Here is a 16817-nt window from a genome sequence, read left to right as displayed (position 1 = left end):
GATCATTAAACCCGTATTTCATTGCTAATCACTCAGGTTTTTTAAGGTCAGAATTTATGAAAGGCTGAAGCTGCTATGGTAAACACTGAATGCTGCATGCATGTATGCGCTTCCTGTGTAATCAAACTTTCATTTAGAAGATATTGCGGCTATGCCATAGATTTCGTCCCAACTAAAGGCCCAAGCATGAGAAACTTCTGTGGTAAATACACAAGGTGTAACAGTACAGTTATATAAAGAGGTAGGATATGGGCGAAAGGGACAATTTACGAATATTTATAATCGGCACAAAAGACGAAATATTTAATTGAAGACAAACCTACTTACTAATGCAAGTTGCTTTGTGTCCTGCAGTTCTCTTTAAAAAAAACTCCCCTGGAAGGTTTCTAATATTTGTAGTTCTATAAATTACACTGCGACTCGTCAGACATCTCCCGTATCTTGGGAATGAGACTTCTCAGGATTCTTCTCTCTAAAGCAGAGGTTATAATCTTAACATAACAGGTTAGTTTGTTGACTCACTCTTGCATTTACACTGTTTAATCCCAAGAATAAGCTCATAACAGTGAGGAAAAGTTATTTCCTCTATATTTTTTGGAGGCTCCAAAGGATGCATCCTCGATGGCTCTCGCCTTTAAGCATGACAACAAATTGGTCAGTCCGCGTTTGAAAGAGCGGCGAAAACAAATTCTCTCAAGTATTGGCCAAGATTTCAGACTATGCCTTTAGTACATACTTTAGTACATACTTCAAACATTGAATCGCGTACGGCTTTAGTTGGTATTTTGGCGTATTTATAAACAACTTTCGTGTTTATTATAGAATTTCTCACCACAAAATTCTTAAATGACGAAGTTTATCTTAAATTTTCGCCTGCAACAATTTTGAAACGTTGAAACATCCGAATAATTGATAACGTAGAGGGCCAGAGTGCCAATATTGTAGTACCATCAAGATGTATAATCTATGACAAATGAGTATTATATTCTTATTCATCAGTATTTAAATATTATATTAATAGGCATGGGTGGGCTTACGGGAAAACTGACCTTGGCAGATAGAACGCAGTTTAGAGCACTAAGGGACCTATCCGCGCTGAAAAAATCATAGGACAAATTTTGTCTCGACAAATTTTTGTCGCCTCTGTTGCATCTGCATTGAAAATGTCGAAGCTGTTAAATCTGACAAATTCGGTTAACAGCCAAAAATAACACCGATACTTTATTTTACTGTAATTCGATTCAATTTAGCTTTTCCTTTCCCTTTGCTTTGAGTGGGCACTTCTGGATCTTGTGCCGCATCTACTGCTTCAATGTTGGACTGATAAAGTGCCGACCGGAAAATCACTCCACCATTGTATCTTGCCCCGGCTGCATCCAGCGCCTGACCTGCTCATAAGACTGGCCGCTATAATTTGCCTATGGATTCAAACTCCAATTAACAGGATTCATCAAAAGTTGTTTGAAGTTGTAAAATCCGGGAGCGCAACGAAAGACGCAATCTTTTGGTAAACTACACTCAGTTCAGTTACCAACCTGGTGGCGGCGTTTACAAAAATATGATCGAGAAGATTATTACGGTTTTGTTTATTTAGTCTATTTTGTAAAGAGGAAATTTTTTTAAACGGTGCGTTTGAAAATTTGTCCGTTTGGGACCAAAATTTTGCAAGTCGCGGCAACCCATCCGCACTTGTAAAGTGTTGATGATAACAGAAAATTTGTCTCAAAAGCAATTTTGTCGCTAGTACGGATAGGCCCTAACCCAAACAATTTCACGAGACTGTCGTAATGAACAACAAAGCACGCGAAAAACAATATCACTCCTGGAGAAGACAAACCCAGACACGACCAGCCGTGGCGATTATTGTTTGAGAAATAAGCGCTATCATAACGGTCAAGGACAAATCACTAAAAAGGAAAAATATATGTGGTTTTGCATCACATGAAAAAACGAGGCTTACGAGACTCGCACCAGGACCTCACGATAATTTGACAGCCCAATTCGCAAACTCTTTACCACTACTACTAGTTCATAACAATACTAATTACTTTCTTGGCTCAGTATTTTTCAGATTTTTTTCTTCTTCTCTGTTCCCAAATCTTCTCTTTCTTCGGTTAAAAATATCATGTCTTGCTAGTTCATTTCAATCATCTTTGTTTTCGTTATTATTATTTTCATTATCGTCATTGATATTATCATTATCATTACCATCGCTAATTTCGTCTTTCACGATCTTTTTCAGCGAAAATTCCTTGTTATATTGATTTTCTCTAAGCATTGATTTATTTATCTCAGCATTCTTTGATTCGTTTATTCTTAATCTGGAGAGAAGGATGAGGACACAAGATCTCTTCTCCAACCTATTTTTGTTTGTATTAATACAACATAGAATCGCCGCCACTAATAGAATCTTGACCTGCGGTAAGTTACATCACTGCATTGCGTTCAAACGAATCAGAGTCAATTACTTTAGTTACTGAGAACCATATGGCCAGTGCAAGAAAACCGCAATGCAATAATCCTAGAGGACTGAACTTTGAAAATTTACCCTCGCCATATTATTAAAAGTCAGACGATAAGTAAAAAACAAACAAACAAACAAACAAACAGATAAACTTTAATATCACTTGTCACACGTCACTTGTATAGTCGGAGGTCTATAAATGATATCAAAAATTCTCTTTCGTTATTATCATAATTATAATCATTGCATTAAATAGTATTACTCGCCTAAATAATTATTTTGGATATATCAACAAAGTTGAAATGGTAAATTGGCCCCCGTAACGATTACAAAAGCTGACGTTTCGAGCGTTAGCCTCTCGTCGGAGTGTTAGCCCTTCGTCGGAGCGTTAGCCCTTCGTCGGAGCGTTAGCCCTTCGTCGGAGCGTTAGCCCTTCGTCGGAGCGTTAGCCCTTCGTCATTCGCTCCGACGAAGGGCTAACGCTCGAAACGTCAGCCTTTGTAATCGTTACGGTGGCCAATTTACCATTTCAACTTTGTTGATATATCCAAATTATTTCCTTACCCCTACCGACGCAGCCCCAAACAGTTTCTTTAGAGACTATCAGCCTTTAAATAATTATTTTCTTGCGCAATTTCAAACAGGATTTATTAATGGACGTTCTGATGAGTTTCATGCATTAAACTCAGTCTTCAGTTATTTCTCTGGCTCGGATAATGTTACAGCAGTTTTGAAAGAATTCAAAATTTCTGAAGCTGCAGCCCTATTTGGTGAAGGTAAGATGTTAAGGACGATTTTCCCAACTTTAGAAAATAGTTAAATAAATAAATAAATAATCAGTTTATTTAACCCTTTGGTAGTGTTAAACACTAAATTACAAGCTAAGGGAGACAATAAAATTCACTCAATTCTAACCAGAACACATTACACTTGGCATAAAAGACAAAAACAATTAAGCCCTATTGTAACTGTGATGGGTAACGAACTTACTAAGGCGGTCTGTTCTGAAGAAACGGAATTGAGAACAGGAAAAACCGGATCTCAACCCGTACCCATGAGCGACATTCGTGGGGTGTGGCAGCAGGTGTGTAAGGAAGCCGGACTCCTTGATGTTAGATATAAAACGCCTGCAAGCCTCATCACGGCGCGCCAACAGAGTAGGCAAGCCACAGCTCACGAGTGCAGACTCATAAGAGCAATCTGGAAATATGATTCTCAGTGTGACACATCTGAACGCTTTCCATCAACTGAACCAGACCGGCGGGTAACGCGGCCCACACCGAACATACAAATTCTAAAATGGGGCCTACCAGGCTACAATAAACCTGAATAAGATCTTTTGGTGGGAGGCCTGATTTCCTTAAAACTCGCAACGTATAGAGCCGCTTGCATGCTTTCTTCACAATATAGTCGCAGTGAATAGACCATGACAAATTGTGACAGATGGACACCGAGTAACTTATAAGATAACACCTGCTCAATCACACATCCTGACATCTGTAAGGGGGGTAGATCTGAGGGCTTATACTGTAAGAAATCTAGGAGTACTTCTTTGCATTTGGATGGGTTTAGCTTCATACCATGACTACTGGCATATAATTCAACAAATATTCCTCGCTACAAAGGGCAACATGCTGGTTGAACATCTAGGAATAGTCTATAAGACTGACATATTATCTACATACTTTACTCTAGTTTTCCAGTCCTTCACTAGGTTATTGACGAGGACTGGGAATAACAGAGGGACTAGTCTTGTCCCCTGAGGAATACCGCCCCTTGGAATAACGCTGTTGGAGAGAGCACAACCAATTTTGACTCGTTGACGATTCGATCAGACTGTATCAACGACGATTTCTTGTTTTAATATTCTTACGACGATGTTACAAGTGACCTAGCGATGCGACGACTAGTGGAAAAACTAACACCTAAAAACATAACGAGTCTCGAATAACGAATCAATATGCAAATGATACTGACGCACTACGTGACAACTGTAACGCAACAAAAGTCTCTTAAGATGAACTCGTCCTTTTTTGGTCATACCTTGTTCTTTTACTGATATACTCTACCACCAACTGATTCATAATTCCTATTCTACCACATTCACTTCAGCATCAAACGTCATTACACTCATCGAGGGAGGTGCAGCAGCCACTTCCGCTTGCACACTGTCTACATTGACCGGCATCCCTCTCATCCGTCTCTATGGTAACATTATTGGACCCCAAGACCAATGTAAAAAATCAATACAGATGTCAGCAGGATACAAAGATTATGCCCATGCCACACTTGAAATATTGAAAAACTACGGGTGGAAAAATGTTGTTGTTGTTTATGAAGGTAACTCATTTTCAGATAAATATTCCCCACATATTTATGTCCAAACGTTGCAGGTGGCCAGCAAACAACATCTATTTACCTTGACAGACTCGAATCATATGAACTCTCAAAGCTACCAATACTTTTCTCCATTGTAAGAATACCTCCAATACTCTAAGGCTCATTCAAGATTGGTCTTGCAGCTTGCTAGTTGTGATATTTCAATGATTTTTGTGCTTATTTGTATGTTATTGTTTAGAGCTCCGAGTCCACGAAGCTGGAAATTTTTTAACAGTTTCGCGGAAGTTTCCGCTGATCATTAATTTAGTTCAGCTTTCTGAAGGAGAAAAAAACGAAGAAGCGACAGAACCAGCGTACAGAGTGATAGAACAAGTACAGAAATTTGATCCCGAAGTTATTGTACTTTACTTGGAAGATAAAAACATCGAGCAAATATTACAACAGGTAATAATTGATAATAAATGTCACTTTTCTTGTTTTGTTTGAAATCTTCTTTGTTTGACGGTCACAACTACCATAGAATCTAATTTTGAATCCGTGTATTATCCTGTGACAGAAGCCTTGTCAACACGAAAAGACATATATATGGATTATTCAAGGACAGGTTTGACTTTGAGACTTGTTGGTAACATTTAAAAGTTAGTTGACATTTGATAGTTTACAATTTCCTCAAACAAAGATCCTCGTTCACCACTGGGCAGACAACATTGTCAGTCAAATTCCAGCATATGCATTCATCAATTACAACTTTGGAATTTGCCCGGATAATTTTATCATTTAATCGAATTAGCTTTTATCAGTGAGCTCTATTCATTACGTTGACAGGTTCCCGTGAATCTTACCAGGCACCGAGACAAGGTGATCGCTTTAAAGTTGCAGCTTGCTGAGACGTCTCCCGTTAATGAACTAAAAACTCATTTTGGAGGCAATTTCACCGATGTTATCGAAGAGGCAAGTTTTCTTTGCGAGAGAAGGTTTTTTTAAAGTGATTTTTGAGTGATTTGGACTACGATATTCCCCTGCTGCATGTTCGTACCTTTCGGAATAAGATAAAGAAGTAGAGTTATTTACACCTGGTTAGCTCGTGGTGTAGAGCCCCGGACAAAAAGTTGTAAACTACTCAATGCAGTCTGGCTCAAGTCCTCTGTAAAATACTGTACAGCCCATAAGAGTATTAATTACACGACTCGGGCAGTCAGAGGGCCATTAACTAAAATCAACCAATCAAAATGCTCTTTTGCCGGTCAATATTCGCTCAGTGTCGGACCGAGAACTGTCCCGAATGGTCCCGAATGATAACGCACTTGTGTCCCTTTGAACTTCAGTCATATAATAAATCTCTTATTAACCAAGCTTGCTCGAGACCGTACTGGAAGAATATCGACCCTCGGTCTTTTTTTGTACGGACCTCGCTGCACTAGGTCCGTACTGTCAAGACCTCGGGCCGATATTCTCCCAGTACGGCCCTCGCGCTTGGTTAATAGGATAAATATATTTATATGGAGAATGCGCTGTAGAAACTCATCATAATCATATGAATCACACGGCTCAAGACAATCGCAAAGACGTCATTCCTGAGAATGATAAAGTAGGAGCGTCGTTTCACTCGTTTTGTAAATGCTTGAGTAGTGGTGGTGACTTCCCTTTAGGTTCTCAAAACGTCAGTTACTGCTGCCGAAAACAGCTTTTACAGACTGAACTGTCCTCGCTCGGTCGGACCACACGATCAAAGGTCACTCCTAAATTTCAAACCATTTAATGCAAATAAACGTAAATTTTCTGAATGACGATCTTATACTTGCATGAGCATGATCCTTTTCTGGCAAAATGTATCCTTTAGAAAAAAATGGGTCCGGCTTGAGGTGTAGTTAAGACCGTGAAGCATTATCCTTATTACTTTTGGACACGCAAACATAGAAAAAGTAACAACAATAACTTTGTCACTGCCTCAGGGAACAGTTGCTGTTGGTTATGACACCTTCCAAATCATCAAGAAAGCTGCAAATACTTGGCCTTGCTCGTCGATTAATGGATCTGACATTAGTCTGGAAGATAGGAACGCAATATTCACATGCATGAGGAAGGTAACCAATTGTATGAAGTGTCAGGGTATGTGTTCAAAGGTAAAAGGACATGTAGTGAAAGGTTCTTCTTTTCATCTGGGAGCCTAGAACTAAACGTGGTGGCTACGAAAATGGCCATTTTTTAATGACTTCTTCCTGGGGGAAGGGGAAGTAACAATAAAAACTAAGAATCTAAATATTCGGAACCTAAATGCTTGTGTTACAGCTAAATCAGTTTTGTTATCATTTCTCTAAATGACACAGGTTATCTTCCGTGGCATGACTGGACTTGTGCAATTTACCGAACATGGGCAGCGGAGAGGAATTGAACTGGAAATCTTAAATCTTCGAAACAATTCCTTTAGAAAGGTAGGTGTGTTTTCCTACCTTGTGATAGCTTTATAAGCATTTTTTTTTCATTTTTATTTATTTCTCTACACCTTAGCAGAACTAGATACAAGGTGAAAAAGTAGAGTAAAAGATATAAAATCTCGAGGAAAAGAGGCTTACATTGCAAAATTACATCACTTAAATTAAGTTACATTGTACATAAGAAGAAGAGGAGAAAGGCAAGTCTAGATTTAGTTCTTATTAACCGAGTGGGAGGTCTGTATGGGAGAATCTTGACCGAGGTCGCATACAGACCGACCTAGCTCGGTTAATAAGATGTTTATTATCTGGCTGTGTCTTATATGCCAATTTTTTATATTCTTTGTACCTTTTTTTTTCTACACCGGTCTAGATGCCGGTCTAGATGGGAAAATCTAGACCGCTTTCGATGATATTGATTTTAGCCAATCAAATTCGTGAGTTCGGTAGTTCGCAGTCCTTGTGAGACACAGCCATATAATAAAAACTAATATCGTGTCCCTGAAATTACCCCAGTATGACCAAAAAAAAAAAAAAAGAAAGAAATTTGTCATTTTAAAAGTAAAGGAAAACTTATAAAAATAGCTCAGTAAATTGTCGAAGAGGTGATGTTTCATTAGTATTGAGCAAGATACCAGCGTAAAGGTGCTTTTCTAAACATCTTTTCAGATGGTTTGTCTTTGATTAATTGCGGAATACTATTCCATAATAATCTTCCAATAACGCTCAGGCGAATCTCCTGAGACTAGTTCGAAATGAGGGTGACTACTTGATTAGATCAGATGATGCACTGCGGGTATTGTAGTTATGTAACTCAGATACTAGTGAAACAGGTATATCATTTCATCCTGGAAATAATCATGTAAAAAGCATGTATGTGTTCAGTTTAACAAAATCAGCAAAATTTTAAAAAGTCTACGGATACGTAGTGTGGAGTTATTGATCCATTAAAGGAACATCATTTATATATAATACAAACCGCTTTAATAAAAATTATATATGTGTACTGCGGTTTTAAGAAATGTTTGAAAGAGATCCTAGCAGTAATGAACACTACTCATGTAGTCGTGAAAACAAGGCCTGAAAAAAATTCAGTCCCTTACGGGATTGAACCCCTGACCTGTGGGATACCGGTGCAGTACTCTACCAACTGAGCTAACAAGCCAACTGGGAGCTGGCCCTTACGGGATTGAACCCATGACCTGTGGGAGACTGGTGCAGTACTCTACCAACTGAGTTAACAAGCCAACTGGGAGCTGGCCCTTACGTTGGTTCGTGTGAAACCCTCGAAGTGATGGATCAATGAATTTGAATAGATGAAAATCATATATGTGTAATGTATTTTCTTAAAACCGTAGTACATAAATGATTTTCACATATTTGAATTCACTGACAATTAATACTAACAGACATGATGATCAGTTCCCAGTTGGCCTGTTAGCTCAGTTGGTAGAGCGCTATACCGGTATCACATAGGTCATCATGGGTTCAACTCCCGTACGGACCTGACTTCATTTTTTGTTTTATTCTCAGGCCTTATTTTCACTACTGCATTAGTAGTGTTCATTACTGCGACATTACGAACCGCTTTGTTTTGTAATAATACTATTTGAGACAGTGGGGCTTTATACTTGTTTCCCCATAATGTACAAACATAAATAAGGTAAGGATATATAAGAAAATAATACAAACTAATACATGTAAGTATCGGTTCTGAGACATGATCTTTTAACTTAACCATTATACACGCATTTATATTTTTGCTCATTTTGCCACATCTGTAGCCAATATGGTCACGCTGTTTAAGGTGACACTTCGATTAATTGTTCTTAATTCTGAGAAAACCTCAAGTGCGCCTGAACTTTTCGCTTCCTTCTCAAACAAACTGCACTTTATAAAATAATGTCCAAATCAGTGGGTCACAAAGGTAAATGTCTAACCACTTTTGTGTCTACACTTGAGTTGATCATTTAAAGACCGCCTTGGTCTTAACTGAAAAACTACGGTATCGAATTCGAAGATGTGAAATTGGAAACATTAATTCTGATGCACGTTTACCAGCAGACCAGTAAAACTCTCTTGTCTTAGCAGGGACATGACGGTAAACCTAATGCAGTACAGAGTATTCTCATCAAAAAACGTACTGATTTCTCGCGGATTTTTGTAAAAAGAAACTTGAGCATTTGTTCTGGGGTAATTTTTTTTATGTCAGTTTTGAAGATATTCGCCTAAGTTTTCCTTTTATCTATTGAAGTATTTTCATATTTTGCAATTATGACTTTAAGATTTCCACAAAAATCTACCAAAAACATCCCTTTTTTTTTATTTTCATCGTGTTAATTAAAACTTCATTGCACTTTGTCGTTTCATTCTAATTTGTAGGTAGGTACCTGGAATTCAACTAAAGGAGCCATCATTACTGGAAATATTCAACATAACTTGGATAGCCCGCTGTCAAAAACATCTCTGGTGGGAAGGAAGCTCCGAGTCGCCGTTGTATTGGTAATGAGGCTCATAGTCAGATATATTTATTATGAACGGTTGGGAGATAATAACGAGACCAGTTTATTACGGTTTATTATAGAGGCCCAAATTTGCTTATTTAATTACCGCATGTAACTGTCTTAATTTTTCCGAAAGCCATAGAGGGACGTTTGCCCATTCGTTGTGAACATTCAAGCAAGTAAAGGTCGGAAAGGTTGATGGCTTGAAAATTGGCTGAGGGAGAGGGTTTTTGTTTTGTTCAGATTAATTTTTACCAATGTGCTGAAAGGACACGATTTGCAGCTCAATGGTTAGCGAAAATTCGAGGTTGAAAACCAGCGCCGTATCACCAGCATTACCACGATTTTCCTTTCCTCCTCAATTAAAGCAAGTAACACCTGATCCTTAGGAATACAACATCTTTTGTTATAGACTCTTGCAAATGCGATATAAACTAGTATTACTTGAGGTCATGTTTTTTTTTTTTTCATTATTTTTTTATTTATTTTATTTATTTTCCTTTTTCTGATATATTAACATTTTATCGATAGTTCAATGTACGAGATGACCTCTAGATAGAAACCACTAGGCTAATAGTTGAGGCCACCACGTACGTAACAATATGCATGCTTACATAGATAGTGCAACAAGTGTGCGGCTTTGTCAATTCAGTAATTATTTTACCAAAAACTCAAACACTCTTTTCTTAAAGTTGGGAAAACTTGACAGAGAAGTGATTGTAACAAGAAGGGAATTTCAGATCTTTGAACCTCGGTAAAGAACTATAAATATTTTCAGATTAGTTCGGCAATGATGCACGCGATAATGTAGGAAGTCTGAGGCACTAGACGGAAAGAAAATTACAATAAGACAAACTTGTGAGTCTAGATGACAGTCTATTCGCTTTGACAACGCGTTGATTTGAAGCCTAGATATCGCAACCGATGATTGTATTGAGATTCATCATCATCGACAACAGTGATAGAAGATAAGTTATTATTTTTAAAACAATTACCGTTTTCTTGTCGTGCCACCAGGAAAGTCCCTATGTAATGGAAAGAAAGAAACATAGCGAATTATTTTACGAAGGATACTGCATTGATTTTCTAAAAGAGCTTGCAAGAAATCTCAAATTTACATATGAAATCTACACCACTCTTGACGGGAAATATGGGGCAGAGATGGAAGACGGAACTTGGAATGGGGTTGTCGGTGAGATTTTAAATAAGGTATGGTTTAAAATTTCCAACTTGATTCGCTTCACTGATATGCTGGAACACTATCTAACTTTATGCTCGGTGAGTTCCAAGAAAACCCAAAGTAGATTTTTTTAAAACCTACAAATCTTTCGGGTGTCCTGACAACTCACCTCGACATAAATACACACGTTATCACACACAAGTACTTTATTTTGTAAAGCGAGTAAGAAGAATAGAAGAATGGATTGCTTTGACCATATTACAACAATTTTTGTTCGAAATATTCCTTCTAAAAGCCTTACTACGAACTGATGTGACATTACAAAGGATGCAATGATTATATTCTTGATTAAAGAAAGATCTATGCAAGCAATGGAGTTAAGATATCTAGCTCATCGGGAAAGAGGTAGTCCTCTTTCAACAATTCATAAAAGAGGTTGTTCTTTTATATTTAAAGCGAGCAGATATGGCTCTTGCCGCCCTCACCATGACTGAAAGGCGAGAGAAAGTCATGGATTTCAGCGTACCCTTTATGCACTTCAACCCAGATTTATTATTGAACAAGGCATCGTCAGAAGAAGAACTTGAGTTTTTGCAGTTCATGGATCCGTTTGATAGGCAAGTTTGGTTCGCTAATTTGGCCACCCTGGTGATCAGCTCTATTGCCGTGTTTGTAATAAACTATTACAGTCCTTATGGATGTAAAGATGATAATGGAAGAGGCACATCAAAAGAGTTTAGCTTTTTCAACAGTGTGTGGTTTGCTTTAGCTTGTATGCTGCAACAGGGAGGAGATAACTCACCAAAAAGCCTTTCAGGTGGAGTAAAACAAACTCTTAGATATCCGAGTGTTTTACTGAAATGTGATGGCATTCTGGCTCCAACTATTTTTGCTGCGTTACCTTAAAATTACTAGTTAATAAATGTACCCTGGCGAAAGTGTCCGTTAAGCGTCAAAAGCTAAAAATATTGTAGTTATTATCTAAAAATTTGTCACAATTTATGAATGGTAATCTTCGGTATAAAGCACCTCCAGGAGAGAACTGGGAGTAAGGTAGTCTGGTTTGAAATCCATTAATTACGCTGGGCCATAGACCTGTGGCCTTCCTAAAATCCATGCATTAAGCCTGGTGATTTTACTTCAAGTATTTGTAAACTTCTTAGGTCGTATACTTACTGGTTGCTATTGGTTCTCCATACTGATCTGCGTCTCAACATACACCGCTAATCTGGCAGCATTTTTCACGATGAACAACGCGGTGCATCCCATTCAAAACCTTGAAGACATCATGAAATCATCTTACTCCGTGGCAGTGCTTAACTCATCCAGTATGTCAGAGTTTTTCAAGAGTAGTGACTACGAAACACACAAAAAAATCTGGCTTAAGATTCAATCCGATGGCACACTGGTTAAAACCATTGCACAGGGCGTTCAATGGGTGAGAGAAAAAGAAAATTTCGCGCTTATAACCGACGGGCCTTGCCTTAGAAAGATCGCCAGCAAGCCACCCTGTGACCTGGAAGTAGGTAACTACTGAAATAGCTGCAAGGTTACATGCAGGGTCTGTAAGTACTTCTGGTAATGAACGTTTCCTGTCATCAACCTTTTGCAGGAGTCGATTATAGGCCAGTATTTCCAGAGTACAACAACAACAAAAATACTAACCACACTAACAATACAAAATAAAACAAGACGAAACAAATGACAAAGGAACTTTCTGATTTCAAAACATCTTCTAGTTATACCTCTAGCTTAATATTGCGATTGGCGTAAAAGATCATTGACATAATCCGATATTTTCTACAGTACCAGGCTTAAGCACGGCTAGAGGATTCGCACTTGCCTTTCAATCCAATGATCACCACGTGAGTGACTTCAGTCTAACCATTCTGCGTCTTCATGAAAACGATTTTCTTGCCAGCTTGGAGCGGAAATGGTGGGAAAGCGATAGTGGCTGTTTGGTAGAGGAAGAAACATGTACGTTGTGTCATTTCGATAGGGCTTTTGATGCTCTTTGGGTTATAATAAAACGATTTATGCTCTTGCCAGTTTCTTCATAGAGGTGAACTAGGTCAACTTTAATCATTTTAAAAACTTTTTTTTTGGTTAAACATCTGATTCTTGGATAAGTAAGGAATCGAAGATCCGCAATTCATCGAGGGTCTTCAATTTCCAGAAATTTCCATAACATAATTCTCCTTTCGAAACGCCCTAAAAAAAATTAGCAACTGATAAGATAATCTTTAAATGTTTTCAAACTGGGTTCTCTTCTTTTGCAAGTGGTGTGGACCATTCAGTTGCAAGTGGGTGAAGCTAAGAATTTATTATTTGCTCCAAAATGCCTCAAAACAGCTGCTAATCAAGAAAGTTGTATCATTGAATCGACAATTTCCATAGCATATGGATGGAGTTGTAAAACGTTTACATAGTTTCGTGCAAATCTGGTGGGTTTTTTTTTTTTTTTTTTTTAAATTTTAATTTTTAGCGTTGTCTCAGAAGCAAATTGATCTGAAGAGTATGGTGGGTGTATACGGGGTCCTCCTTGTTGGAATGGTGATCGCTTTCCTGACGTTGCTCGCTGAAATTTACTGGAAAAGGAGATCTAAACAAGGTTTGTGCCAAGGAATCAGTGAGTGCCACCCTGTTCTTGGTAGTTGCCTCTTACGGGCGATTATCTTATCTAGTAATAGAGATTGCTGGAACTAGGCACGAACATTGTTTCTATGGATGAAAGTATCACCTTGAAACGAAAATTTATGAAGCCAATGACTCAAAAGCAGCTCACATTTTTTTTTTTTCGTTTCTTCCGTAGGGCATAGCTTCGCTCCGTGAACGTTCAGCGCTAAAGATCTGAGCCTAGTTGTTCAAAACAAGATTAACCTAACCCGGGGGTTAGCGTAAATTTTAATTTACTTCGACAGCTCTAGGAAGGGATTTTTCTTTTGTATTTTCTCCAGTTAGTTTCGAGTCTTATTGAGAGAAGATCCAACAAAGCCTTGGCTCTCATACCCGCTCTTCTACATGAGAAATTAAAGCCAAGCTCAACCTTTCAATTTCAGATTAACACCAACCCCCTTTCGAACCCAGCCCTACTCAACTGACTTCAACTTATAATTCTTGGGTCTAAGTATCTCATTACAATGTAAAGAATATCTTGGAGATTTTCTGCTTCGGTCAGTATTCTACTAATTGTAATTAATCTTTGTAAATATTCGAAAGCACGAAGTGAAACAGAAAGACTCAAAGTAAAGAGGAACTCTACCCAGTCTCCGCGTGAGGCAGGATCAACCTCTGTTGTTTGCCGAGCTATAAGACCTCTTTCGCTCAGTCCTAGATCTTTATTTTGAGTATGATTTAGTGGAGCCCAAGGAGGGTAAACATCGCAGTTAAAAATGCGACATAAATTTAAGCTATGAAACCCAAGATTTAGTAAAATAAAAGAGATAACCAGCTAAAGCAGCTCTTGATTGTTAAACAAATTCTCCTTGTCAGCACCTTAGGAAATGTATAGAGAACAGTAAGGAGAATATGCATTCTGATATTAAGGTGTAGAGGGTAAATGGTGAGCAATAAACATGTTTATTACAACTCAAACCATTTGCTGTAATACTTTTATTGACCTTTGCAATGGAGAATGATGGCTTCAAACTGAAGGAAAACAATGAGCTTACAAAAATAGTCAACGGCAAGGGGAGAGTGAGACCATGAACAATTAGCAAAAAATTAAAAAAAAAAAAGGAATACTAGAATCTAGAATCTATTTGTGGTCCATTTAGTGTTACATTTTTGCCAAATAATATTTGCATGCAATAATCAAATGCTTTCTTCCTCATCATAAAGGAAAATCACTGTACCGTATGTCATTGGCAGATAAACAGGAAAAAGCCTCGTTTCAAATTGTGTTGGCAAAGACAGTCATTGAACACTGAATACTCCTTATACTCTATTTATCATATACATGTGGCTCTATGCATTGGTTATTGCCCCTTCACTCTTCTGTATCTTCTGGCTTGCTCTCTTCTCGTGAATGCTTCAGTTTCTCTGTTAAGATGCCAGGCTTCTTCTTCAGGTCTCCTTTTCTCCACAGCACTATCTCCTATAACCAAAACACATTAACATTGAATTTGCAAGCATCCTCCCTAATGACAATACATTAAATTACGCTGAATGCCACTGAGCCCATGGAATGATCACGTGCACACGCCAGAGTGTTATACCTGCTGTTTGAAGTATCTTCTTTCCTCTTCATCAACAAGGACAAGATTTAAGAAGTACCGCACAGAAAACTTCTTGTTGACATCTTTGAAGGTGGGTGTCAGCTCATAACCGGCCAAGAACAGCCGGATTGGAATGGATTCCCCTGAAAAAGGAATGCACACATATCTCTGTCACAATAGTTACACACTTATAAATATACAATGGTATAGCTGATTCTTAGTTTTAATTACCATTTTCTAAGTACATGTAAAGCAGTAAAGGACTCCAAACTCAATCATTTTCACAGATGCTACCTGGCAACTTCAAATCATTAAACGATCAACAGAAACAAAAGTTTGGTTGCAAATAAGATTATTATGAAAAAAATGCTAAATTGCTGAAATGCTGCTTCTACTTGGACTTCACAGTAAGGCTGACACTTGTTTTGGGAAATTCCCTCAACATAACTGCTAATCAGGGGGGAGAGGCAAGTTTCTTTTTAAGAACAAAACAACAGACCATGAATAATATTTCATGAAAATGTTTTTCTTACTTTAATCTTCAACCATAACAAGGAAGTTGTAAAAATGTTTTTACTTATACATGACTGCCAAACACTGAAAAAACCAAAACAGTCTTCCTGCAGTATAAATTATATGTATTGACAGTATAGATGACAACTCAAATTTCTGCATGGACTTTTCAGCAAGTGGGCAAGACCTGTTGTCTCTTCAAACGCTACAAAAGAAAATGATCAAACCTAAAACACACCTCGCACAGGAGCTCCATCCATGATCTCATACTTTGCAATTGTTTCATTTTCATTATAAGTATTGGGACCTAATGAAGAATAACATTACATGTACCAGGGCTTGACACTTATGGTAGCCAACTAGCCACGGACAAGCAGAAATTGAGTTTGGATTGTGGTTTTTGATTTCCACTAGCCAGTTTGGCTAGTATACAAACTGAAATTGTTGTAACATCTAAGATGTCACTAGCCACTTGGGTAGTAAGTTGAAAAGTTAGCGTCGAGCCCTGATGGACATTGGTTAAGTAATGTATAATTATTATGTATAATTATTATCTATAATGATTATGATGAAGTCTGGTTGATACATAAGCGACTCCTTGGGCTTACAAACCATAAATTACATGTAAGCCAATATCAAACAAAAATTCATATTATTTTAGTTACAATTTTGTAATTGATTATCAGAAGTAACAGGATCATTTTAAGCTGTTCGTAAAAATTCTAAACAGCCTAAAAAACAGTTTTCAGTTGTCAAATAACCAGGTAAGAAATTTCAATAAATAGTTAAATAGATAAATAAATAATTTGTGCCACTCTATATGAATGCATTCACACTACATAACCAACAGAACCTGTTTTGTATTTTTTGTAGCAAAGAAGGCTTGCTCACTTTTTAGTTAAAGAACCTAAGTCATTTTCTTAAGTTGCTAAATCTGTGCCTACAAGCATTTAAGTGCTCACCTGTTCCAGTTGTCTCTCTTTTGATAATCGCTAACTCCATGTGTTTGATCTTGATACGCACAAGCAGGAAGTAAATTTTTCCCACAATCACATCTTTTAAGTGGTATCTAGAGAACTAAAAATTTTACTTAATGAGGTGAAATACACAGGGTAAACCTGTATAAAATAACTCTCTTCCTTCAACATCCTCTGTAACTTTTCAGCA

At 37.7% G+C, this 16817-nt stretch overlaps 2 protein-coding genes across 5 annotated transcripts; one reads left to right on the top strand and one right to left on the bottom strand.

The window, feature by feature from the left end:
* Positions 1 to 422: 422 nt before the first annotated feature.
* On the top strand, positions 423 to 14830 carry LOC148736445 (glutamate receptor 3-like). Of its 4 annotated transcripts, XM_088754647.1 has the most exons (16): positions 423 to 504; positions 2328 to 2421; positions 3109 to 3240; positions 4577 to 4804; positions 5043 to 5248; positions 5361 to 5408; positions 5630 to 5755; positions 6757 to 6888; positions 7132 to 7240; positions 9623 to 9738; positions 10758 to 10949; positions 11377 to 11737; positions 12084 to 12446; positions 12727 to 12897; positions 13406 to 13531; positions 13733 to 14830. In XM_088754647.1, the coding sequence occupies exons 2-16, from the start codon at positions 2334 to 2336 to the stop codon at positions 13750 to 13752; spliced, it is 2418 nt and encodes an 805-aa protein (XP_088610773.1). In that variant the 5' UTR covers positions 423 to 504; positions 2328 to 2333; the 3' UTR covers positions 13753 to 14830. The 4 variants fall into 4 exon arrangements, 3 of the variants coding, with proteins under 3 accessions (XP_088610773.1, XP_088610774.1, XP_088610775.1); XR_015999111.1 differs by lacking the exon at positions 423 to 504 and having other exon boundaries at positions 1107 to 2421; positions 13420 to 13531; positions 13733 to 13750; XM_088754648.1 differs by lacking the exons at positions 423 to 504; positions 13733 to 14830 and having other exon boundaries at positions 1107 to 2421; positions 13417 to 13531.
* LOC148736444 (vacuolar protein sorting-associated protein 26B-B-like) lies at positions 14518 to 16753 on the bottom strand. The gene is made up of 4 exons (XM_088754650.1): positions 16613 to 16753; positions 15889 to 15957; positions 15138 to 15280; positions 14518 to 15016 (listed from the first exon to the last, which is right to left on the bottom strand). Exons 1-4 carry the CDS (start codon positions 16650 to 16652, stop codon positions 14909 to 14911), a joined length of 360 nt encoding a protein of 119 aa, XP_088610776.1. The 5' UTR covers positions 16653 to 16753; the 3' UTR covers positions 14518 to 14908.
* Positions 16754 to 16817: the final 64 nt, after the last annotated feature.

Source organism: Stylophora pistillata, chromosome 3 (assembly GCF_964205215.1).
Source record: "Stylophora pistillata chromosome 3, jaStyPist1.2, whole genome shotgun sequence".
Taxonomy (NCBI): domain Eukaryota; kingdom Metazoa; phylum Cnidaria; class Anthozoa; order Scleractinia; family Pocilloporidae; genus Stylophora; species Stylophora pistillata.
This window is presented reverse-complemented; position numbering and strand designations above follow the sequence as displayed.

Excerpts from the sequence above, each read along its gene's own strand:
- LOC148736445 (XM_088754647.1), top strand. The coding sequence starts at position 2,334 with ATGAGGACACAAGATCTCTTCTCCAACCTATTTTTGTTTGTATTAATA. Across the intron at positions 5,249-5,360 it reads TCGAGCAAATATTACAACAG|AAGCCTTGTCAACACGAAAA; the intron begins GTAATAATTGAT and ends ATCCTGTGACAG. Across the intron at positions 7,241-9,622 it reads CAATTCCTTTAGAAAGGTAG|GTACCTGGAATTCAACTAAA; the intron begins GTGTGTTTTCCT and ends ATTTGTAGGTAG.
- LOC148736444 (XM_088754650.1), bottom strand. The coding sequence starts at position 16,652 with ATGGAGTTAGCGATTATCAAAAGAGAGACAACTGGAACAG. Across the intron at positions 15,958-16,612 it reads AAGAGAGACAACTGGAACAG|GTCCCAATACTTATAATGAA; the intron begins GTGAGCACTTAA and ends ATTCTTCATTAG. Across the intron at positions 15,017-15,137 it reads GAAGATACTTCAAACAGCAG|GAGATAGTGCTGTGGAGAAA; the intron begins GTATAACACTCT and ends TTTTGGTTATAG.